Genomic DNA, 23,763 nt, shown 5'->3' with positions numbered 1-23,763 from the left:
GCTTGACTATAGTTGATCAAATGTCACTTTCGCCCATTTGTCCCATAGGCCTTCGGAGTACCAGACTTTCACTTGGGAAAGAGGGCCACCGCTAAAGGAGAAAATCACGCACTAGAATGAGCAGTCTTGTCCCGCTAAGCGTTCGGTCCTAAGATAGTTTCTTATCCGAAAGCTTATAGATTCTCAGCATCTTGCGACAGTTCATGCAACATGCCAGCACGGTCCCCAATGCTCTGCTGCCTTTGCAAATTTCCGAGCACCCTGCATTATGGGTGATGCTACGGTCCCAATAATACAGCTGTGCCTGGGATATTCAATATACACTATCTTTCATAACACATGGGGTTTCAGCGTCTGGTCGCACAAGCCCACACCTACTCATATAGCATTTGAGTCTGTGTGGTAAATCTTAATTGAAATATTACACCACGCGAGACCGCAGATTCGCGGTACAACCTCTGCAGTTCGTCTTTGTACGGGGACTGCAGATCCACGTGGCTTTAGTTCAACGCATGCTGATCACCTCGGTGCGAACTGCTGAATCCCTCACTGACTGATTTAGCGTATGTTGAAGGGAAAGATGACGAGTCCTCTTGTTAGCTTCATGATCTCAGTGATTTGAGTCAGTCGATTAGCGTTCCTTCCGAATCATTCTGTGTTAGAGGATGCTTCGTCCGAGACATGGGAGACGCCGCTGAACTTTGTTCACGGATTTGAACAATTCCGACCACTGCACCCCGAATTTCTCCCGTGGACAACATGGCGGAGAGCAACCGTGCTGAAAGTGGGCTTGATTACTCTAACTGGTACCAACTCCTTATCCTAAAGCGAATGAAGCCTAGAGCGCTTTTCAGGAGCAGACGCCGTTTTCTTGGTGTGGATTGGTCTAATCTACTGTCGTGATAGCAGTGTGCACTAACCAGCGTGCTCTGCAAAATTCTGCCATCCGTCGACTTTCGAGACCCAACCACTAATCAAGCACAATATATTGCACAGTACCAGCGCCACTGGATTGGGGTCTAGAAGGAATCATGTGTTGGGCGCCGATATTAAGGAGACGCACGTTATCAGCATTGGCAGCATTCCTATTAGTGATGCGGTGTTGTCATGTACTACCTTGTCCCGATTCGGCATGACTGGCACGTGATGCGGGGCTGCCTCTTCCCCTCCAGCTTCATCTATACGCTTCCTTTGCATGCCGATTGACAATTTCTTTACAGATTAGCGTTGAGTTGACCTCATCCAGAATCAAGAAGGATCGATTCTGGTTGCATTGAAGGAAGCGGACCGTTCGACATTCTGCATGCGGCATAACTTCTCCCTTGTAAGCACTTATACTCTTAGTCGCTACTACCTTATCCCTGCAAACAGTATGCCCGGATCTGTAGACTAACCGGGTGGTATAGCTTACGAGCTACTGAAGGCGGACTGAGTCTCTAGTTAAAAGAGATACACTGAAAACTCTATCAGAAAAAATTCCAAGGACCATCAGGCTTACCATGCCTCCATCATTTCTAGGCCTTGAGGGCCTTCACGTCTTCGTCGCTGGTGCCGCAGGAGATATCGGTAGGCGAGCGGTGCAGGAATTCCTAGGTATGTTGCTTACATACTCTGTCTGCGCTAGCTGGAGGCAAGCCCCAAGCGTGTCTTAGCCTACCATCTTTTTGTAGTTGATGACCGTAGTGACAGCCACCAGCTGTTGCTGAACTATTCTATATGTCACATTCCGCCTTTATGTGCCTTGTGTTCTGCATGAGACAGCTCAATACTAACCACATTCACAGACCAAGGATGCAAAGTCACGGCGTTTGATCTGCATGATGTGAAAATCCCCGAAACAAACAGAAACGATGTGCATCCTAGACTTCACGTCCTCAAGGGCGATGATACAAATGAAGGCTCCATTCAATCATGCATTTCCCAAGCCAGCCAACGCCTTGGCCCCATCAATGTCCTCGTTGTCAATTCCATAACCACTGGACAAGGAAATGACCTCCCCATATGGGATCTTCCACTAGACCACTGGGAGAGAACGTCCCGTGCCAATGTACGGGGAACCTTCCTCACGATCAAGCACTTCTTGCGAGCTGCTCAAACAGCCCAGCAGTCTGCCGGCAAACAGCTAGAAAATCTTGCTATTGTTGTGGCAGGAGGCGAGACACCTGGACAGGCCAAGTTGTACACTGAGTTGGCCCAGAGGGTGAAGAACGATATAGTCCGTCTCAACAGTCAGGCGAGGATCAACATCATTACCCCAGTTGAACCCGCAGCAGGGAAGCAAACAGACTCAATCCCCCGAACTATAGCATTCCTAGCCTCCCACCGCGCGGCCGGACACCTTACAGGCCAATGCCTCAACCTGAATAACAACACGCAAAACGAATCTACCTCAACCAGCCTTACCCCGTCCATCCCCAGATTTCTCACCAGAGTCAGCAAAAAAATCCGCGTCGCCATAAGCATCGACCTAGACGCCGTCTCCGGCTGGCTCGGCACCGGCAAAAGCCCAGACAACATCCTAGCCGACTACTCAGCGGGCTTCTTCGGCGCGAGAGTCGGCGTTCCACGTCTCCTGAACATGCTCAAGAAGCTCGATCTCGCAGACCGCTGCACGTGGTTTGTCCCGGGCCATTCTGCCGAAAGCTTCCCGGACGAAGTACAACAAGTAGTCGACTCTGGCTGCGAGATAGCACTGCACGGCTACGCCCACGAAGGCGCCTACCAAATGACGCCGGAACAAGAGCGCGACGTCCTAGTCAAGTGCATCGACATTGCCAAGAAACTCACGGGAAAGAAACCAGTTGGCTATCGAGCTCCGTTGTACCAGCTCCGTGAATCAACCCTAGATCTATTGGAAGAATTCGGCTTCGAATATGGTATATTCCCCAACTCTCCTTGACCTTTCCTTCCACTCCATGCCCATCTACCACACAACGACCTACATAACTAACGATACCAATAACCAGACTCCTCCATTACCGAGCACGACAGCTACCCCATCTTCGCCCCTCGCCGCCCAGCCATCGAACCCATCGATTTTTCCAAGCCCGCCTCCAGCTGGATGAAACCCCTCCCAGCTTCCTCAGACCGGCGCCCTCTCGTTTGTGTCCCTTGCAACTGGTACATGGAAGACATGACGCCGATGCAGTTTCTTCCTCATGCACCGAACTCACACGGCTACACGGACGCGCGGGTCATGGAGAACATGTGGAAAGATCGGTTCCTCTGGATCAGAGAGAACGAGGAGGAGCCGCTGTTCCCTATTCTTATGCATCCGGATACAAGTGGCATGGTGCATGTGATCGGGATGCAGGAACGGTTTTTGAATTGGTTGAGGAGCTGGGGGGATGAGGTGGAGTTTTGTCAAACGGTGGAGGTGGCCAAGTGGTTTAGGGAGAAGGAGATGGGGAAATCTGCGTAGGTAATAAGTGATGAGACTCGTTTTGACTTATGCTGGGAAAGTAGTAGCGTTGCGCTGGTACTCTACTCAGATATTAAAAGGGGTTGGTGATTTGCTTACGTCCATATACTAAAAGGTAGAAAATGGAAGAGGGTTTTGACTGAAAAGCAGAGGTCATTTTAGTAATGAAAAGGTGACATCCAGTCCAATTTATCATTATTACTATACACACAAGTGCAAAGAAAAATGTGCATGTATGCCATCTAGTAGTTGATAGCAACAATCCCCATATTATCATATCATATCACCTCGATAGAAAATGCTATCAGCTGTACAGCCCAGCCCGATTTCTTCAATCGTATATGCAACGCAAGTATGACACAAAATTAAGCACAAAGAAAGAAAGAAATAAAGAAAGAAAGAAAGAAATCAAGCAAATTCATCATCTCATCATCTCATCGTAAAAGAAACAATCGCTCAATCGATCACCTTTTCATCTACTCATCATACAAATCCATATCTCCACTACCATCCTCCATCTCCGCCAACGCCTCATCTTCCTCATCAATCATATCTTGATCCTCATCGACCGGAATCTCATGATTAGGAAGGACATCGATGCGGCCCTCACGCATGACCACTCTCGCGACTTCACCATCACGCACACTACCGCGCAGAATCAGCACCGCCAGACGGTTCAGCACCTCGCGCTCGATGATGCGTCCTAGCGGACGAGCACCATAAGCAGGGGAGTAACCTGCTTCGCCGAGGTAATCCTTGACTTCGTCGGAGCATTGGATAATGACGTTGCGGTCGTTGTTCTCCAGACGGCGCTGCACCTCTTCCAGACGGAGGTCGACGATCTTGCGGATCTCGCGCTTGGTGAGACGATTGAAGATGACGGTGCTGGAAATGCGGTTGAGGAATTCAGGGAGGAAGTAGTCGCGCAGGGCGCCCATGACCAGCTCGCGGGTTTGAGGGTCAATGCGGCCGTCCTTGGTGGTTGGGCGGGAGAGGAATTCGGCACCCAGGTTGGAGGTCATGACGACGATGCAGTTCTTGGCGTCGACGATTCTGCCTTGGCCGTCGGTGATGCGGCCGTCGTCCATGAGTTGGAGGAGGACAGTTAGGACTTCCTTGGCGGCCTTTTCGACTTCGTCGAAGAGGAGGATCGAGAAGGGTCGGCGGCGCAGGCTCTCGGTTAGTTGGCCGCCGGCATCGTGGCCGACGTAGCCTGGGGGTGCGCCGATCATGCGGCTCAGGGAGTGACGTTCTTGGTATTCGGACATATCGAAGCGGATCATGGCCTTGGGATCGTCGAAGAGGAATTCGGCCAGGGCCTTGGTCAGCAAGGTCTTACCGGTTCCCGAGGGACCGCAGAACAGGAAGCTAGGGGGTGAGTTGGGGTTGCTGAGACCAGACCGCTGGAGTCGGATGGCGTTGGAGACTGAGGTTACCGCTTCCTTTTGGCCAACGACGACCTTGCCCAGGTATCTCTCCATGTTCAGCAGCTTGTCCTTTTCGGTGGTCTTGAGCCGGGTCACGGGGATACCGGTCCAACGGGCGACGATTTCGTTGATTTGGTCGGGACCGACTGCGTCCGCGAGCAGAGCTTCGCCAGCATCGCCCTGGCGTGCCCGCCGCTCTTCATCGGCCTTAGCACGGTCGATCTCAAGTCGCTCAATGAGAGCCTTGGTTTCGGGGATGGCGTAGTACTCGAGATCGGCAGCCGTCTGGGTGTCACCAGAGCGTTCCGCTTCATCACGCTTGACCTTGAGGGAGTCGAGCTTGATCTTGGCGTCCTGGATGGACTTGCTGCGCTGCTTCTCGCTCTCGTACTTCTCGCGCATAGGACGCAGCTCTTCGGTAACGTTGGCTGCTTCTTGCTTGGCGGCCTCCAGACGGGCTTTGGAAGCATCGTCCTTCTCGCGCTCGAGAGCGTGGATTTCGATCTGCAACTGACGCAGCTTTCTCTCCAGGTTGTCTAGCGCTTCGGGTTCGGATTCGCGGGTCACCCGCACGGCAGCAGCGGCTTCATCGATCAGATCAACTGCCGAGTCGGGGAGTCGGCGTGCGGTCAGGTAGCGCGCAGCCAGCGTGGCAGCGGACACGATAGCACCGTCAAGGATATTAACACCGTGATGCACTTCATACTTCTCCTTGAGACCACGCAGGATGGAGATGGTCTCCGGAACGGAAGGCTCCTTGACGAGGACTTGCTGGAAACGACGCTCGAAAGCCTGGTCCTTTTCGATGTATTTGCGGTATTCGCCCAATGTGGTCGCACCGATGCAGTGCAATTGACCACGAGCCAGCATGGGCTTCAGCAGGTTGGCAGCATCCATGCCACCTTCGCCGCTGGAGCCTGCGCCCATGAGCAAATGAATTTCATCGACAAAGAGAACAATGGTGTCTTTTGATTCTTCAATCTCCTTCAGAACGCCCTTCATCCGCTCTTCGAATTCTCCGCGATACTTGCTGCCTGCAACAAGCGAGCCGACATCGAGAGACAGCAGCCGGCATTGAGCCAGGTTGGCCGGAATATCTGCGTTCACGATACGACGAGCCAGGCCTTCGACAATGGTGGTCTTTCCCACACCGGGTTCACCGATGAGTACTGGGTTGTTCTTGGTCCGTCGACTCAGGATGCGAATCACCCGACGGATTTCCTCTTCACGGCCAATGACAGGGTCAATCTTTCCCTCTCTGGCCAGAGCAGTCATGTCGATGGTGAATTTCTTCAGGTTCTCATTTTCGCTTTCGGCATCGGCAGTCTTGGAGTCGACCCGTTTTGTACCACGGATCTGCTGGACAGCACTGTCGATCAACTTGACGTTGGGAATGTTGGCATCGGCCAAAGCGCGCTGAACCTGTGAGTCCTGCGCGGCAGAGAGGATGAGGTGGTCGATGGCGACATAGCTATCCTTTTGCGTCTTGGAAAGTTCGGATGCCGACCGGATGACCTTGGCAAGTGCAGGAGAGACACTGACGGTCTCTGGCGGAGGATCCTGCGAAGGGAGACGAACCAGCATTTTCATGAGGGATCGTTCCAGGAGTTGTGGATCGCCATGGGCGCGTTCGACGACCTGGCGGAAGAGAGGGGCGGAGGAGGTTTCGTGGGAAGGATGAGCGGGGGCTTGCTGGTCTTTGGATTCATCGGGAGAAGGGTTGAGGAGAGAGACGGCGAGATGAACAGGGAGGATCTGTGAGTGAGAGTATTGCTCTGCCAGGCTGCTGGAGTCCAGCAAGGCCTTGTTGGCTCTGTCTGTAAATTGGGCGCCGTTCATATTGGGCGGAATGTGAGGGAAGAATGTGGGATGGAATCAAGCTAATCAGTGATTATGGTAGGTGAGGTGTATGTAAAGGTGAGAAGATTGAGGAAATGTTCAGAGATTATGTACAAGCAATGTTCCGTATGAACGAGAGAAATTAGTCTGCTGATTGAGTCTGGTGAGAGAGAAAGAGGGCGAGACGAAGATGATGCCGACTTGCATAATATAGAGCGTGACTTCAGATGCCCGATTGGGTTCATGACGACACTGGCAGCTTCCACCGCCTTCCAGAAGCACCGCCAATCCGCTAGAAGTCACGTGTTGAGGCCTGACCCTGCTGGCTTATTCTGGCCTGATGGATCAGGCCAAAAGTGGGGGAATTATATCCAGTCATGTGACCTGACACTGGCCAGTTGCCGTTTTCGGAGCCGAGATCGCCCAGATTCGAAAAGAATCTTGAAGTCAAATTCCAATTCCAATTCAAATGATATTATTGTGTCTCTCTCTCTCATCAAGGTCTCGCTCAACTTGAAACGGCCAACTTGTTGTCGTATCCACTATCGCCACCTCTTTTTCTACGATGACTATGTCCCGGGCCATCTCATTAGAGTCTTGCCCTGACATTTCCAGGAATCTGTCCGGCGCTAACGGCGCCAGATTCACTCCTGGCGTGCTAGGATCGCCTCCAGCAACAGAGAGGAGCCCCCCACGTTGGCGTCGCCCGGGCTTGATTGGCATGCAATCCTTCTGGTCTGGCCGGGATTAAAGTTCCTGGTCTTGTTGGTGGTGGTAGTGGTAGTGGTTCTAAGTAGTGGTGGTCCATGACAACTTCAATGCTTGAGGACTTTTCTGCTGATACTTTCTCAGGACCCGGGAAGGGCGGGGAGTTAAACAGCCCTTGTTCTCCTGACACGAGATCGTGAACATTTCCTCCCCTGCCCTGCAACCAACAAATTCAATTTCTCCCCCTGATAGATGATGATTCGAAGACATCTATCCCGATTAATTCTCTTCCGTGGTGAATATGATTCCCCCGCCTCACAACCCCTCCACGCGATCAGCGCATCGATATGGCCTCATCAGGTCATTCCAGGCCCGAGCGTGACGTCAAGCAGTGGGAACCCCCCTCTTAATCCTCCCTGGGATGCTCAAGCTTGGATGAGCCAAACTATTTCCCCTCTGCTATCGCCCGGGATCTCGTCCTCCGTGTGAATGTATGACACCCTCAAGGCTACGGACCCAGTTCCGACCATGAAATGCAGGCTGAGAAGAGATCTGAGTCCAAGGGGAATAAGCTGTAGATCGTAATTCGCAGTGGTTGCAGGGATCTGTTCGCCCTTTTCCGGAGTCTTTCTGCCGGCCGCCAAAACTACTTTCTCCCTTTCCAACGTCATGACTATGACTTGAAGGATTTGATAAAGGTCTTATCCACCGCCACCAACAATGGCCTTTTGCAGCAGCGATATCGCAACACTGGCACATGAACTATCTTGCACCATCTGCAGACTACCAGGCACCGTTCAACTTCTATTCCTTATGCGGCATTAATTCCAAAGAGTCCAGGCATCAACAGTGGAGAGCAAGAGGGGCTCCCATTACGTTTAACCCCTCGACTAGCCCAGCACCGTTGTCTGGTAGACAGTAGTGGTGTGGATATCGCACTCGTACTACTTGGGACCCTCGACGCTCGTAGGACTGACTGACTGGCTTATCCGGTCCATCCACGGGTCAACCTTCCCTGTTTTGTTTTGCCTGGCATTGCATTGGTCCTGGAGTTTGCAGCGAACGACCGTCCGTCTGCTTGTTGGAACTGCGCTTCTGATTCGTGATACCTGCCCTTTTTTTTTCCTTCCCGCGTGGAGGAGGGCAGCCCGTATTTCCATTCATTCCCCTCCGTTGCCTTCAGCCTGGTCGACATTCCTATTCCGTCTTGAGAGTATAAAAAGCCCCTCTCCTCCATCACCGGCTGCTCTTCTACTCGCCGTGGTGTTTTTCTTTTTTTGTTTTCTTGTGCTTGTATCTTCTGCTCGCCCAAAATCTACGGGGGATTTGCAACAACTGCCTGACTGGGCATTTGTTCTTGCAGATTATTGCATCGGAACAGCAATACCTAAAAAGCAACAGCTGCTTCATCTTCTCTTTGGACGGGGACTTTAGTGTTTCCCAGAACAGTCCTCTACACCGGCGGTGAAATTCCCTGGTAGAAAGTAGTGTGCACTGTTGATCTTTTAAAATATCGACTCGGATCTGAATCGGAAACGGTTCATTTCTGCTCTTTTCCCTCTGGTGAACCAGCCAGTTATCCAGCCCTGGTTGCTCATTCATCATTCATTACATCGAATCAAGATGTCTCAAAAACCCATCTTCGTGGCTACCCATCCACGCGCCTGCTCTACGGCATTTGAACGAGTACGCGTGATCCTCGCATTCCATAGTGCCGAAAAAATCAAGAAATTCAAAAAATGAAGCACTCAACACAAGAAGACAAGAACCTGCTGACACCTCCAACAGGTCTTCATGACCCGCCGGGATACCATCCAGTGTATCCATGAGCCGTTTGGTGATGCCTTCTACTACGGGCCTGAACGCCTGTCGGCCAGATTCGCCGACGACGAACAGGCTCGTCTGGAGAGCGGCTTCAGCCAGTCGACGTTCCAGACCGTCCTGGCCAGAATCGAGCGCGAAGCTTCTGAGGTCCGACCCTTCTTCTTGGTCGCGTTTCTTTCTTTCTGCGTTCTACACTCTTTCATCCCTCCCTGTCTGTCGTTATGCGCCCGGCCGAGGTGTAAATCCCGGCTGGATGGTCCTTGCCCTGCATCGTAGAGGCCAGTTGCCAATCTTTTCCCTCCCCCTCCCCCCTTGATGGGCCTGGGACCTGCGGCATCTGCATGCCTACGCAGGTCCCTCTTCTATAATGATGCGCCTCTCCTACAAGCCCATGATCGCACGAGGTAGTCACCTCACAGTCATCGTCAAGATGGTGTCGGATCTCACCAGCCCCAATCGAGCCTTCACACTCTACTTCCCTACATGATTCTTACTCTACTCGGTCGCTACGAGATACTTACCACCAGCAGGGCAAGCGCATTTTCATGAAGGACATCATGCACTACCTCCTCCCCCCATACGGCAAACCCGCCAGCATCGCGCCATCTCTGAACAGAATCAAGCGTGGCGTGGGCACCGAGTCTAACGGAGAGACTGCTCCCCTTTCGGCCGTTGGCGCCAACGGCACCAACGGCCACCATGCCCAGCAGCTGAATGGCACAAGCCCAGCCCAGAACGGGACCAAGAATGGGCTGAATGGCCACGCTGTGCTGGACCACTCCACGCCGGTGAAACCGGCCACCACCCGGGAGCCGTACCCGTACGACACGGCAGCCGAGCCTGGCAATCCCACCGTGATGCCCACGGAGATCCTCTCCCAATTCCATTTTGCCTTCCTCATCCGCGATCCCCACCACAGTGTCCCTTCCTACTTCCGCTGCACCATCCCGCCCCTCGACCAGGTGACGGGCTTCCACAACTATGATCCCTCCGAGTCCGGGTACGACGAGTTGCGTCGCACCTTCGACTACCTGCGTAGCGTGCGTCTGGTAGGCCCCCACATTGCCACGCAGGAGCGTGACGCCGACGACATCGACAACAAACTCCGACCGGTGACGAACGGCCTCAACGGGTATGAATCCGGAGCGGAGATCTGTGTCGTCGACGCCGACGACATGTTGCAGAAGCCGGCGGCCATGATCGAGGCATTCTGTCGTAGCGTGGGCATCGAATATACCCCCGACATGCTGTGCTGGGACACCGAGGAAGACCACCAGGTCGCTCGGGATAAGTTCGAGAAGTGGCGCGGCTTTCACAACGATGCGATCGAGTCGAAGGGCCTGGTTGCTAGAAAGCATGTAAGTTATCAGTAGACCCTACACAGCTTCACGTGTCCCCCTGTCTACATCCTATGCAAGTAGTAGTTAGTCACTAACACCACCCAACAGCCCCATGCCGTCAAGACAGAAGAAGAATGGGACGCCGAATGGCGCAAGAAATACGGCCCAGAGGCAGCAGACCTCATCCGACAGACCGTCGACGCCAACATGGCCGATTACTTGTATCTGAAGCAATTTGCCATGCGCGTGTAGGTCGAGTCAGGTCAGGATAGAACAGATTGTCCTTACGGGCCACCATCGGGAGGAAAGAAGAAGAAGAAAGAGAGACCACCGGACGAAGAACCGGGGGACCGGATCGATTTTTATAAGAAGAGGAGGAAGAATGATATGAAAAGAGGGGTTAATCCACTCTTTTAACTTCGGAATGGTATGCTGGGTGACGAATGCTCAGGCATGATGAATTCTTAGCTTTGATGACGCCATTTGATGTGATGATGATCTGTGCATGTTGATTTATTTTTTGACTGATTTGTTTGTGATTTTTTTCATGAGCCATGCATGCATGCAAGTATGTCAAGAAAGGAAGGGTGGGAGATTGAATTTAATTCTGGTGGAATATGATTGATTCGCTATATTGGTGTGCTGTTATTGGAGTGTAGATGTAGATGGTGTTGGTGTTGGGTTTGGGCTATCCGAACTGCTACATAATGGAGGAGCAGTAGTAGCGGTCTGACTCGTTGGTTTCACCCAACATACTTGCTGTGTGCAATAGGACAGATCATACAGTGAGGAGATGGCTGTTCGATACAAGAATCATGCCTGGAAACGAAGTAATTTATTTGTCTTTTCATTTGTGACCTACTGGATAAGTATAGACACTCTCGAGGGTCATACTTTTGCCTGTTACTTCTCAGCCCGGTCAATGAGGTTCCATTACTACAATACTACCTACTACTAACTAATATCCAGAGAATTATTTGAGGATAGTTACTACGCTACTACTTAGATTAGATATTGACCTGATTTTAGCCGCCTATAATAGTACTGGTATTATGTATCTTACTTGGTATTCTAGTAGTATCTTTACTCTTCCGACTTCTACTTGCCAGGCTGCCAGGTTTTACTACACCCCTGCTTCCCTTTAGTGCTAGTCCACTACATTCTTAGTATTCCCACAGTTGATATATTTCCCCAACTTGTCATCCTTCTCGTAGCGATAATCCTTATACATACTATCTTATCGTATCATATTCTTTATCCCACCATATAATAGAATCATCCTCGTGATCATCATCATCATCCTTCCTCTTCGATACTAGCAACAACCTCATCATCCAACTATTCCCAAGCAAACAACATAACAAACCACACAAAGAAACAAGAAGAAAGCAATCAATCAATCAATCAATCTCTAATACCCCCTAAACAGCACTATATCCCCCTCTAGACCCCGTCCCTTGCAGCGTGTTGACCACCCGCCGTAACCAGTCCTGGAAGAGATAGGGAATATCGCGGATCGTGTCGCCGTGCGGGAGGAGATCCCACCCGCGGGCGCCGTAGCGGTTGTAGTTGAGCCAGGAGCCGAAGATGAGGTATGCTGCGATGCAGAGGAAGAGGCTGTTCAGATGAATCTCGTTAGTTCGATCCGGTCTTTAACAGGGATAGTTGTAAGAAAAGAGGGAGGGAGGGGGCAAATCGTACATAATAATCAACCAAGTAAAGAACCCCCAATGACTCGACCCATCACCATTACCACCATCGGGGTTCTTCTCACCCGGCTCATCCCTGTAATTGTCGCACGCGTAGCGCGTCCTCCAGTTCAGCTTCAGCACATAGGTATCGTCATCTGCGGGCCCGAAGCTCTTGAACTGCAAACTGCGTCCGCCCTCGGGGATAGTGCTGTTGTCATTATTCTCGTTGTCGCCGTTCGTCTCGTCCGCCCGTTGACTCAGCTGCCACAGCCGACGGCGCTCCTCCTCGGTGTCTTCGGTCGTCTGTAATCCCTCTAATCCCGACCGGTCGGGATCGCACTGGAACTCGATCACGGCGCCCGCGTTCTTCTTCTTCTGTTGTTCTTCGTCGAAGTATTCGCCTCCGGCGAGTTTGACGAGGAGACCTTCCTGTTCGGAATCGAGCTTCTTCAGGCGCGTGATTTCAGCGTCTTTGGTGCCGTGGCCGAGGTGGTCGAGGCCGACGATCGGGAAGACGGTGCTTTCTTCTTTGTGGCTGTCGAGAGCGGTTTTGTATTGGAAGCCGCAGACTGTGTTGGTAAGAGTTTTGTTAGTTGTGGACGCTAGGAACGATTTCAGGGGAGGGTGGTGGACGGGGCAAGCGTACTGTTCTTGGAGGTCGGGCATTTCAGGTGGCCGCGGTGGGCAGCGCCCTTGAGGATGTTGCAGATGTTGAGCACGTAGGTTGTATTGACGACGTAGTCTTCTGTCTCGTCAACGTGGTAGAGCGTGTGTACTCCGCCGAGAGTGCTGAGGTCATACTTGTAGCTGTCGACGATGATGTTGTGGCAGTCGAAGCCGCCGGACGCGGAGGCTAGGCTGGGGAGGAGGGCGGAGGAGAAGAGGAGGGTCGAGAGGCCGGTTGGTATTCGCATGGTGAAGGTGGGATTGTGTGTTGCTAATGGGGAGAGACTGGATTGGTTGGGGGAGGTGATGAAGCTGATAAACAGATAGGTGATGACCGGAGCTCAGCTCGACAGTTGATGGGGTATGAGTGGTAAGAGAACAATGAACCGGGAAGTTATCGCTAATTTTGAAGCCCCTTGTTTCCTGTTCTGGTCTATAGTTGTGTGCAGAGGAGCTAGGTGCCCCAAAGGAGATGACGATGAAGATGGAGATGGAGACGCAACGGTATGGATGGAGCTGTTCCCGACGCGGAGGTCGGCGTTGCGGTGGCCGGGAGTCTTGGTTTCTCCGAGGCGAAGCGGATCAATCACCGCTGGACCACCACGATTGAACATTCAACGTCTGCACCTGACTAGTAAAGCACAGGAAAGTTGGAATCGCCAAAGATGATCGTGGAGATGACGGCAAATAATCGAGATGGCTCGGCGATTGGAGTCATCTCTCGTGGCAGCGGCTGAACGTGATCGGCAATGCGGAGGGCACCTGACGGGGATGATGTCACACGACCAGATGGTGTTGGCGATATTCAATCGATGGGGATGGAAGTATCTCGGTTCTTGCTGCAAAGGGAATGCATCGCATAAGTATAGTGGTTAGTTGTACGGATATGGAATCCGGTTTTGATCTCAAATCAACATAGCAGCTATATCATATAGTGACAAAATGAAACCAAACCAAATGAAATCTATTGCCAGCCTCATACAGACATAGCCAAATAGAATCACCGTAAATAACATAGAAACCATAGCAAAATACACATATCACATCCTATGCACCCCAAGTAATCTCCTCCCCTCATCACCTATTGAACCATTACAGTACAATGCATAAACCCACCCACCACATCACCACCTCACACCCTCTTATCCTCAGGCACCAACAATGAACCCGCACAGACCAACCTCAAAAAGCCCACCAAACCTTTAAAGCCTTGCAGCCTTACAAACCTCAGGCACCCAAAGCCAGCTCCCCTCACAATCATCACATTAATTAAATCAATCAAATATCAATCCATCCCCATCCTAACAAACATCCCACCACAACCCCGCCAAGATGATGCAAACTCGCATGGTACGTATACCCCTTCCACCCCCTATACACAATTTGTCTATGAAATACTAAGAATTTTACCAGCTCACCAAAGAAGACGAAGCCCTCACGGGCAGCGAGGACAACGAAGTCCGCCGCGAGGACCAAGAAAAGATCAATCGCTTTAGTCGGCTGCACCAGCGCGAGACTCTGCTGGAGGATCAGTTGAAGTTGAAGATGGTATGTTCGTTCATTTTACTTTTTTCTTACATTCCTCAAGTAAAACAATAAATGGGGATATGGATATGGATATGCATTATGATTCTTACCCCCTTATACACATGAATTGAAAGAAAGAAAGAAAGAAAGAAAGAAAGAAAGAAAGAAAGAAAGAAAGAAAGATTGAATCTAACAACCCACCCCAGAAAGATAAAGAAGATTTAGAAGAAATCTCCACGGAACTGGAGTTGGCGGATGAGGATGAGCTGGTGCCGTAAGTTTTTCTTTTTCTTTTTCTTCCTTTTTCACTTTATCTCTGCGAGCCAGAGCTTGAAAAAGGAGGGGTTAGGTATGTGCTAATTCCAATGCAGATACAAAATCGGAGATGCGTTCTTCCAGCTCCCTCTTGAAGAGGCTCAGTCTCTGCTGTCGACGGCAACAGAGCAGGTCGATGCCGATGTGAGCAAGCTCGAGGAGGGATTGAGTGATCTGCGGGAAGAGTTGCAGCAGCTGAAGGTGGCTTTGTATGCGCGGTTTGGACGGAGCATTAACCTTGAGACTTAATTATATCGGATCTTAGCTTAGTATCTACTACTGTTGTTCGTGTAATAATGAGACAGAGTGATGATGATTGCATTAGCATTAGCATTAGCATTAGCATCCCCAATTGTAAACGCTAGTCCAATATGCACGATGCTATTGAAAATCAAATGTGATGGCTGAAAGGACAAGGAGAGAGGTGTAAGTCTAGGTTCGGCTATACACGCGTGTACTGTATACAAAAAGTCCAACATTATATCTACGTCGGTAAAACATCGCAGCTGATTCGTAATCCATGATCTCATCTCACATGCCTGTGGGGTTCTCCCACAATTGCCGGAACAGTAATACAAGTTTTGAGTAGGACAAGGGTCTTGTCCGGTCTGAGGGAAACGGGCCCCTCGCGTGCTCGCTCTCATGGCGCGGCCGGTGAGTCGCCTTCGTAGCGAGTCCGAACGTAAAGCTTCGGCCGTATTAAAAGTGAAGGTCTTGATTTTTTTTTTTTTTATGATGCTCATATCTGCCACATTGTGGAGTGGCATCATCGCGAGCGGTCTCATATAATACTCGCGATGGTCATGCGCGAATGAGACGAGCTCGACTGCGGAGTCGTCGCATCAGAGCTCGCAGTGGCTGATTCCGGCCCAAGATATGCCGATTCCGCGGGCTTGGTACGATGCTGAAGATCTTGTTGTTGCTGTTGCTGCTGCTGTCTCTCGTAGAGATATTGCACCGTCTGCTCTACCCACTTCCACCCCTCCCACCCTTCTGGCCCTGCGTTGGCCTCCGGATGGGAATATGCCACCGGGCTGCTGACTTTGGGCGACATCACTTCCAGCTGCGAGCCGGTCTCACTGCCCTGCCAGACCCAGTTACCTTCAGCGCTTCCTTGCATGTCGCCGGATACATAAATCATCAACTCTTCGTCACGCTCGAGCACGGCTAGTTCGTTGCGCCGTAGCCGGTCCAAGACCACTTTCAGGAAGAACGCAAGATAGCGTCCACAGGCCATATTCACGGCGCGCGAATCATCAATAGCAGTACACGCCTGGACACAGACGAGAGCAGGAGCGAAATCCTGGCGGAAGAGGAGTAGAAGTGCACAGCGCCAGAGGTGCACACACAGCATGGTTCCTGCCGAGGATGCCAGCAGTGGCCTCCAGTCGTCACCGTTCGTGGCCGTAAACCCACTTCCAGGGCTGGATGGTGGTCGCATACAGCGGGACAGTAAGCGAGCGGTATCTTGGGCGGCGGAAACACAATAGTCCAATGATGATGTTCGAGTTTCAGGAGGACAGAAAGGAGAGACATTATGACGGTGGAGGATCAGGCGAGCATTTTGGAGGTAGAGAATCGGGGCGAGGGTGCGGGGGTCGAGATACTGGTCGGCTGTAGGGTGATATTGAGGAGGGAAGGTTGCGAGGCAGGTGCTAAAGTGTCGTTCGAAAGTTTCAAGGGTTCCGAGACTCATTGTTGGACTCTTCAACGTTCGGGACAGCTGGCCGATCGATCGAACCACATGAATGGTGGCCAGTAATGGGGACGTTTGGGGGCTTTCCGGCACCACGCCGCCGTCTGAAAGATATTGCTCGTCGATGGGACACGGAAGGCCCACGTCGCAGTCTTGATCGTTGATGAGAACTGGTTTTCCCATCTCCAAAGCGAGTAGCCTGCAATTACTGTTAGCCGGATATCGAATGAGTGAACCATCACTGGCAGCTCATACCTATCCCAGGTGTACATCCCCCACCATAACCGTTTCCGCATCTCGCCTTCCAGAGGGGGCCAAGGGCCCGACTCCAAATGCAGGCCAATCTCCTGCGCGACTCGGATGGCGGACCCAATCCAGACCCAACTCGCCGACTGAGAATTAACCTCGTACAAGAAAATGCTGACCAGCAGCGCCGCCCGTGCCTGGTCCAGGGTGAAGTTGTCCTGCCATACATCAATCACCCCGCAACTGACAGTCACAAATTCTTTGCCTTCCTGTTCCCGATTCGCTTCCAGGGTGTGCAAACGCCCACATGCAAAGACTCCAAATAGAACCGCGGCCCATTCACGGGGCACGCCGAGGAGGGTTCCTGCTTGGTAGACCTCCTCAAATTGGGCGACAAACGTCGGCCAATGGATTACAGGCAGGACGGAGTGAATGCAAGCATAATACTGTCCCAGCAAGCGATTGGCCAGCTCCTTCGGGGGAAGGCGTGGAGGATCAGCGGTGATCAAGGACTTGGGGCCCGGCTGACGGTATGGAGGTGGCACCCTCAGGATCCCTTTGCCGTATTTTCGCAGATTTGCGCGAGCCTCGGCCAGATCCTGCATCACAGGCGCTTGTGGCCGGCGCGGGGGACGATACCCGGCGTCCGGAAGCTTTAGCTGAGGCTGCCCCGCACCATCAATATCCAGATCCATCAGATTGTCCGATCGTAACATGCCCGACCGAAGTTGCTGTAGTTGTTGCTTGGTCGACAGCAGCTGCTTTTCGAGGTCTTGGACTTGCCTGCAGTCAGATTAGAAAGGCAAGATTCCCACAAATACAACAGCCACGGCACGAACTTGATTGAAGACATGCGTCGATTCGTCTCCTTTGTAAACTGGCAGCGCACCTTACGGTTGGTGCATTCTGTGCAACTGGACGACTCGGAAGCGTCACACTAAATGGAATGAGCCATGCTGGGTTCACGAGGGTGACCACCAGGGTCACCGTCACTGCGGCGTAACGTACCTTGACTTTGCGTTCCCGACAGGCATCGCAACTGGGGTCCTTTCTTCGCTGTCGATAGGCCCTCTTTTGCTGCAAAGGCTGCTGTGACTGATGATGGGGGTGCGGTCCAGCCGCAGCACCTCCGCCCATCGGCTGAAGCAATCCGGGACCATTGAGGGGAGGCGCATCGGCGAGCATCGATACGCCTTCAGCAGGAGAGCCACTCGACTCGTATGAACGAGCGTAGGTGGGAGCGTTTGTAACGGGAGGTGGCGGGGGATTGGGCATATGTTGTGCCAACGGTTGCAGTAGATGGGCCATCCTCAACCCGCTGTCGGGTCGACTCGGCGGAGCGGAGAGTAGAGGAGCAGGTGCGGGCCCAAGCGGTTGAAATGGAGCTGGAGGCGAGGTCACCGCATGCACCGGAGGAAGTTCATATGACCCTCCTGGTTGGTTCGGGCTACTCGAAGAATGATAGTAGTGCGCCTGCATGTCGACACCCGCAATGCAACCTCATAAGGGGGGACACTTGAGGGGGAGGAGAAGGAGGAGGGGGGTGTGCAAGCCCGGAGCGATTGCGGACCAGACGAAGCTGCCCGCTCGTCCGATGGAAGAAGCACGGAAGGCGGGGGGGAATCTGGATGGTACAAAGCGAGCAAGAAAAAGGCAGGAAGCACAAGCCGACGGGGAGACCGTCCTTCCTATAGTGTGCAACTCAAAATGCGACACTAGTGCAGAATGATGATAGCTGCAACTGCAACAGCAAACAACGATGGGGAGGGGAAAAGAGGGAGGAATAATTATTGGACCCCGAATCGACGGCAGAAATCCCGAGCGCCAACCCAGAAAGAGGCCCGAGAAAGTGTGGATTGAATCGGGAAGCTGGCCGCAGTGGCAAAAGATGGCAAATGGGGGGGATGGAAATCAATCAATCAATGAACTGTCTCGATCGCGCCAAAATTACACCCGAACCAGAGAGCCACAGGGTTCAATATGCTCCAGTCCAGAAAGTTAAGTTGGGACGATGGGGCTACCGTGGGGTCATCTAGAAGCGGTAGCTCTATTGTCGTTGGAGCGGACAGATGGAGATGAGTCGTCCTGTGGGCGCTGATGAAGCCATACAACAGCCAAATAGGAAAGATAGAGATGAAGTAGAACCACCGAGGTAGACGAGCTGCAAGGAACGTGGGCACGAAGCCAAGCACCAGACAAGAGGTCAGGGCACAGCGTTAGGCGAATGTATGATGATAGATGATAGTACTTTAGGCGGAAGCTGAGTTGGAGGGTTGGGAAGTTGGCAGACAAGGTAAAGGTCAAAAATCGATGAATACGCGGGCAAGTTGTTGTTTTCTTTGGGCAAAGGAGAGAAGAGGGATAGCAAGGAGGAATAGTAAGTAGTAGTTGTTGTAGTAGTGGTTGTTGTTATTGTTGTAGTAGTAAGGAAAGAGGGAGAAGGGAATGACAGCCCGGGGACCACGAAGGTTGAATATAGTGTCAGAGGAAGAGAATGAGAATGACGGCCAACGACAGTCATGGAAGGGATGATAAGCCAGTCGTCAGTCAGTCTCGGTCATACTCTGGATGAACTACTAAAGAAGAACGAGCAGACGTCGTCAGTCATCCATCCTTCTTCATCGCCGCCTCGGAGCCTCTGGGATTTTCCTAAATATTGTTTATTTTATTTTATTATTTTTTAATTGGGATAATATTTTTTAATATTATTACTACTGTTTTATTTTATTCGATCCGATTGTTTTCAGTTTAGTTCAGCTTCCCGTTTCCGAGCATCACTTGCCCTCTTCTACGACTAACTACTTACTAGTAACCTACTTAGATCTGGTCTATGAAACATAGACCCCTACAACACTACTGGAGCAGACTGGCTGTCTTCTCATGAACCTTACTTCTTCAAGAGTATCTGATTGCTACAAACATTCTCACCATCCCAGACAATTTCCGTCCATTCCGTTGGTGGCAGAACCAGCAGAAGAGAGGGGAGGGGGGAAAACACTACTTACTTACAATACCAGGGGGGGAAAGAGCTCGACTCAAGCGCCGCTGCCCACTTTTTGCATGCGACCAGGCCTCGGATGGCGTGCCAGAGCTCCTGCGCCAGGGTCCTATCCATGCCCAGGAATCGGCTCCGAAAGTCTCTCGGCTGACCCCGGTTACAGAGTTTAGTGCTAAGCAGCTCGGCGGTTGACAAAAATATTCAATAATCCCAAAAGCCATAGCTGAAACGAGACCAGGTGCCTACGCAAATCGGATCGAAGGGGGGGTGCGGAGATTAGCAAATGAGCTTACTGCAGAAGTCTATCCTTAGGAATCTGTTGCCGACAGCCTTCTTTTTTTTTTTATTCTTTTATTTTTTATTTTTACTTTTTTTTCCTTCTTGGCCCCGGTTCCCGTTGATTGACTGGCGGGTTGGTTTTCCTGCGTAGGCTTTTTTATTTTTATTTATTTTATTCTTATTCTACCATTTTACTTTCTACTCTTTTTGTCTGGGTTTATTTCCATTTTATTAATATACAATATTATTTGTTGTCATTCTTGTATTCTTTCCACTTCTACGGTCTTTTCTATGTCTTCTTCCACCCCCTCATTGCTTATTCAATGCTGATTGATGAAATAATTGCTTTTTTCTGATGGCCAGATGAATTTCAACCTGATCCCACATTGGGTCAATTCGGAGGGGCAACACGAGCGGGATGACGATGACGATGCTGGGACCAGTTCCGACGGTCCATCTGCTAAAATTATTATTGTCTCTCGATGCGAATGTTTCTCATATATTAAAAACCACTGGCCCTACGGAATAGCCCGGTGTGTGGGTTCTTTGTTTGATCGTTGCGACTTCTAAATTGCTTCCTACGCCTCATGGAATTACTATTATTATGGATTACCGAGTTAGCACCTACTGCTAGATAGATACTAACTACTTAGTACTAACAACCAGCGCTACAACGGCCCGTCATCGCGTGTGTGTCTCTTTGCTGCACCACAGCCTTCCGGTAACAAGCTCCCGTGTTGAGCTCGCCGTTTTCTTTCCCTCCCCCCATTGTCCATCGCTTGGGGGCCTCTTTTTTTCTTTCTTTCGTTTTTTTCGTTGCGCTTACCCGCCCACAGGCTGTTGACTGTTGAGCTGGTTGTTCTTAGTAGAGGATCAGACCTCTGGCTAGTTGAGAGTATCCCGAGATCGACAGTGGCAGTGTCTTCCTGGGTACCGGCTATCCACAACGTGTCCGTCACAATTTTTTTTTTTTTTTTTTTTTTACCTGTCTGCTCGTCTTAATTTGGTTTCATTCTACCATTTTGTATTTCTATTATTTCTTGATTTCTTTTTCATCTACGGTTTGCCCAGGAATTAATGAAAAAAAAATCTTGGTGAATCCATGGGCCACGAGGTCCCACTCAGGAAAAGGGCGGAACGGCTGAGCTTCCCAGAGGCTGGGACGGAAGAACGGTTGAGAGTAGTTGGAAGGGGATTTTAACTATGGTTCTGACTTCTGACATTCGTCGGTACGGAGAGCAACTCCGTGCTTAAATTCTGACCTGCAGCTGAGGAGGTTCCTTGGCCCTTGACTAGTCTTTTTCTAGTTTGTAATCCATGAGGCGGAATTGACATGGATCAGGTTGTTCTGGGCAGGACTGGCATTTGGCCTTGGCCGGGCTTGGATTGGTACGTCCCTCTCGTCTTCCAGTTCAGCCTGGAACCGCCGTGGTTCGCTGATGATCATCACGGCAACTCCTGGCAGTCCAACTGTTAGCTAGGCTGTCTACAGTAAGCCTGTCCTCTCCTTTCCCCCTCCCCATTCTCCATCCATGGATGGAGCCCTGGGAGTCGTCAAAGCCGAGTGGCTTTCCACTTTCCTTCTCCCCCCCCCCTCCTCTTCGCATCTACCCATCAGCTTGCTACTTTGGGTTGGTTGGCGTGTCCCAGGAGGTCACAGTGATGACGGAGACATGGAAAGTCAAAGCCGCCTTTACCACCTGGTCGATGGGGCTCCTCAACGGTTTGATTGGATGTTGAAGCGGATCGTTTTACTATTCTTAATTCTCCTCACCGATGCTGATGGAGTCCGTGTGTTGCTGGTTCCCCCCCTGAGTACGTGGGAGGGATGAGCGTGATTATGGGGATGTGTTTCCTGAAACGTCGTCGGAGGCGCATTTGCCCTCGGGCCGTACAGTTCGATAGTCTCCAGCAGAATGGTTGGCTGTCGGACAGTAACCTGCGCGCGCCACGATTGCCGGACCCTACTTAGTAGTACTACAGGGTACTAGTCAGTGACTCCCGCGGATTGACTCGGATGAACAGGGTGCTACATAACTCTACAGGGCATACGTACATGTCTCCGAGAGTAGAAGAATGTGCAAGGGGAGACAAGACATTCATTCACTCATTCATCAGCAGCAGCATCATTTTCATTGGTTACTAGACTACTACTGTCTACTACAACCATCCGTACCAGACGAGCAGTTCAGCATCGTTCTGACGATCGACTCGGAATCCCGCCTCCGGACAGAGCCTATTGGCCGAGCCACATGGACGCACGAGGCAGCAACCGTGGTCAAGTTCCACCGCAATTCCTGCATATTACGCGATGGGGAATGATAATAATGTTAATGCCTCTTTCTGTCTCTGGGCATCGTTCTCTGTCTCTGTCAATTGAGCCGGTGAGCTGCTTTTTGCTGCTGGCTGACGATGACTTTGGATCACCGTGGCGGAGTTGGAGTCTAACGAGTGACGCCAGCTTCGGACGAAACACGGAGAAAACCGCCCGGGTGGTGGCCAGAGCGAAAAATCCCCGGCCCATCATTTTTGTGCTTTATTTTTACTTTTATTTATTATTTATTATTTTCTATTTTCTGATCTACTTTTCCTCTACGGATAAAGAGAGCGAGCGTGAGAGATATCGGTTCGCCTAGAATTTGGTTATGATTGCCATTCCTCGGCCTTAGCCATATTCTTGCTCCTGCTGAATGTAGTTTAGTATGCGGGATCTGATGGGAGATTTTTCGTTCCTTTTTTTTTTTTCTCTCTCCGAATTTCCCTCTTTTCCTTTTCCTCACTGTTGGCCGGTTAATCTTATCCTCTTTAGCTCTTCAGAATTTTCGCTTGGCGCCTTCTCCTACGCAATTCATTTGTCTTCGAGAGGCTTTTTGAGGCTTGTGTGGTCACCGTATCACTTGCCATCCACCGCCGTCAGCCTGGCCCGTGGACTAGCTTTAGCCGTCAGATCTCTGGGCCAATGAGGGGGCGTATGTTCCTTCTCCTCAGCAGTTGCCATTCAACCGTCGACTCGGGCGAGAGACTATCATCAGGTAGTCGAACTTGGCATCCCTATCCCAGTATCTAGTGGTGTGTCTGTGTCTGTGTGCGCGGCATCCATCAAGGCTCGGGCTCCTGACGGTCATGTCGATCCAACAATTAAACGGAAGGGAAAATAGTGGAAACAGGGTCCATTGCTTGTCGCACTGATAATCAGCAGACGCTCCCTCGGAGATGTCTGAATCCAGCCATCGATCGTACTGTAGGCATCGTGTTCCGAGTGGCTAGCTGACGAGGATGATATTTGGTCAGGCACCATTCTACTACTTTTTCCCTTTCGGCTCGCGGATTCCGGAGAGCCCAGTAATTGACGCATCTTCCTGGTACCTACATATTTTCAAGGAAGCACGAGGATTAGCTCCGAGTCGCGATGACCGTCGACCGAGCGCCGACTATGACCGTCGTGTGCCTGCGCAGGACCAGAGAAGTTGGGCGGGGTGGGCACGAGCTCTAGCCGCATCATGGATCCAGCTGCATGCTGCTATTTCTTTCTACTGGACACACACGCACACACGCACACACACAAAATGTTGCCCTGTCTGCTGCGGAAATGATATCCCCAGCCAATCTAGTGGGAGAGGTCGCACAGACGGACAACATCCGCATTCCTCGTCGGTGCAGGTTACGCATTCCCCCCTGTCTTGTGCCGTGGGCTAGAAGCCTTGCTTTCTCTTTTTCGGCCCCTCATGCTTCATTTTCGTGATTTGTTAGAAAGTATTACTCTGATCATTGTTTCTGATATTTTCG

At 51.3% G+C, this 23,763-nt stretch overlaps 8 protein-coding genes across 8 annotated transcripts; 4 read left to right on the top strand and 4 right to left on the bottom strand.

Moving 5' to 3' along the window:
• Nucleotides 1-1,771: 1,771 nt before the first annotated feature.
• Nucleotides 1,772-3,421, top strand: BO87DRAFT_432084 (polysaccharide deacetylase family protein; the record flags this gene model as incomplete). Its single annotated transcript, XM_025627612.1, has 2 exons — nt 1,772-2,876; nt 2,967-3,421. Coding segments are annotated over 2 exons (1,560 nt in total), but the record flags the coding sequence as incomplete, so codon positions are not given.
• Nucleotides 3,422-3,586: 165 nt separating this feature from the next.
• BO87DRAFT_371740 (ATP-dependent Clp protease ATP-binding subunit) lies at nt 3,587-6,877 on the bottom strand. Its single transcript, XM_025622107.1, has one exon. It carries the CDS (start codon nt 6,685-6,687, stop codon nt 3,898-3,900), a length of 2,790 nt encoding a protein of 929 aa, XP_025485026.1. The 5' UTR covers nt 6,688-6,877; the 3' UTR covers nt 3,587-3,897.
• A 2,121-nt stretch (nt 6,878-8,998) lies between these two features.
• Nucleotides 8,999-9,879, top strand: BO87DRAFT_371739 (uncharacterized protein). Its single transcript, XM_025622106.1, has one exon. It carries the CDS (start codon nt 9,190-9,192, stop codon nt 9,493-9,495), a length of 306 nt encoding a protein of 101 aa, XP_025485025.1. The 5' UTR covers nt 8,999-9,189; the 3' UTR covers nt 9,496-9,879.
• Nucleotides 9,748-11,186, top strand: BO87DRAFT_371738 (uncharacterized protein). The gene is made up of 2 exons (XM_025622105.1): nt 9,748-10,577; nt 10,668-11,186. Exons 1-2 carry the CDS (start codon nt 9,777-9,779, stop codon nt 10,809-10,811), a joined length of 945 nt encoding a protein of 314 aa, XP_025485024.1. The 5' UTR covers nt 9,748-9,776; the 3' UTR covers nt 10,812-11,186.
• Nucleotides 11,187-11,693: 507 nt separating this feature from the next.
• Nucleotides 11,694-13,608, bottom strand: BO87DRAFT_371737 (autophagy-related protein 27). The gene is made up of 3 exons (XM_025622104.1): nt 12,897-13,608; nt 12,261-12,819; nt 11,694-12,176 (listed from the first exon to the last, which is right to left on the bottom strand). Exons 1-3 carry the CDS (start codon nt 13,162-13,164, stop codon nt 11,981-11,983), a joined length of 1,023 nt encoding a protein of 340 aa, XP_025485023.1. The 5' UTR covers nt 13,165-13,608; the 3' UTR covers nt 11,694-11,980.
• A 399-nt stretch (nt 13,609-14,007) lies between these two features.
• On the top strand, nt 14,008-15,075 carry BO87DRAFT_371736 (tubulin-binding prefolding complex subunit GIM3). Its single transcript, XM_025622103.1, has 4 exons — nt 14,008-14,266; nt 14,330-14,464; nt 14,650-14,717; nt 14,815-15,075. The coding sequence occupies exons 1-4, from the start codon at nt 14,249-14,251 to the stop codon at nt 15,005-15,007; spliced, it is 414 nt and encodes a 137-aa protein (XP_025485022.1). The 5' UTR covers nt 14,008-14,248; the 3' UTR covers nt 15,008-15,075.
• Nucleotides 15,076-15,082: 7 nt separating this feature from the next.
• Nucleotides 15,083-18,319, bottom strand: BO87DRAFT_1657 (transcription factor domain-containing protein). The gene is made up of 4 exons (XM_025618286.1): nt 17,709-18,319; nt 17,540-17,637; nt 16,710-17,483; nt 15,083-16,653 (listed from the first exon to the last, which is right to left on the bottom strand). The coding sequence occupies exons 1-4, from the start codon at nt 18,177-18,179 to the stop codon at nt 15,540-15,542; spliced, it is 2,457 nt and encodes an 818-aa protein (XP_025485021.1). The 5' UTR covers nt 18,180-18,319; the 3' UTR covers nt 15,083-15,539.
• Nucleotides 18,320-18,661: 342 nt separating this feature from the next.
• On the bottom strand, nt 18,662-19,293 carry BO87DRAFT_1672 (uncharacterized protein). Its single transcript, XM_025618296.1, has one exon. It carries the CDS (start codon nt 19,219-19,221, stop codon nt 18,904-18,906), a length of 318 nt encoding a protein of 105 aa, XP_025485020.1. The 5' UTR covers nt 19,222-19,293; the 3' UTR covers nt 18,662-18,903.
• Nucleotides 19,294-23,763: the final 4,470 nt, after the last annotated feature.

The sequence above is a fragment of the Aspergillus neoniger genome (genome assembly GCF_003184625.1).
Source record: "Aspergillus neoniger CBS 115656 unplaced genomic scaffold BO87scaffold_1, whole genome shotgun sequence".
NCBI classification, from domain to species: domain Eukaryota; kingdom Fungi; phylum Ascomycota; class Eurotiomycetes; order Eurotiales; family Aspergillaceae; genus Aspergillus; species Aspergillus neoniger.
Note: the sequence above shows the minus strand (reverse complement) of the source record. Positions and strands in the feature narration are given on the sequence as shown.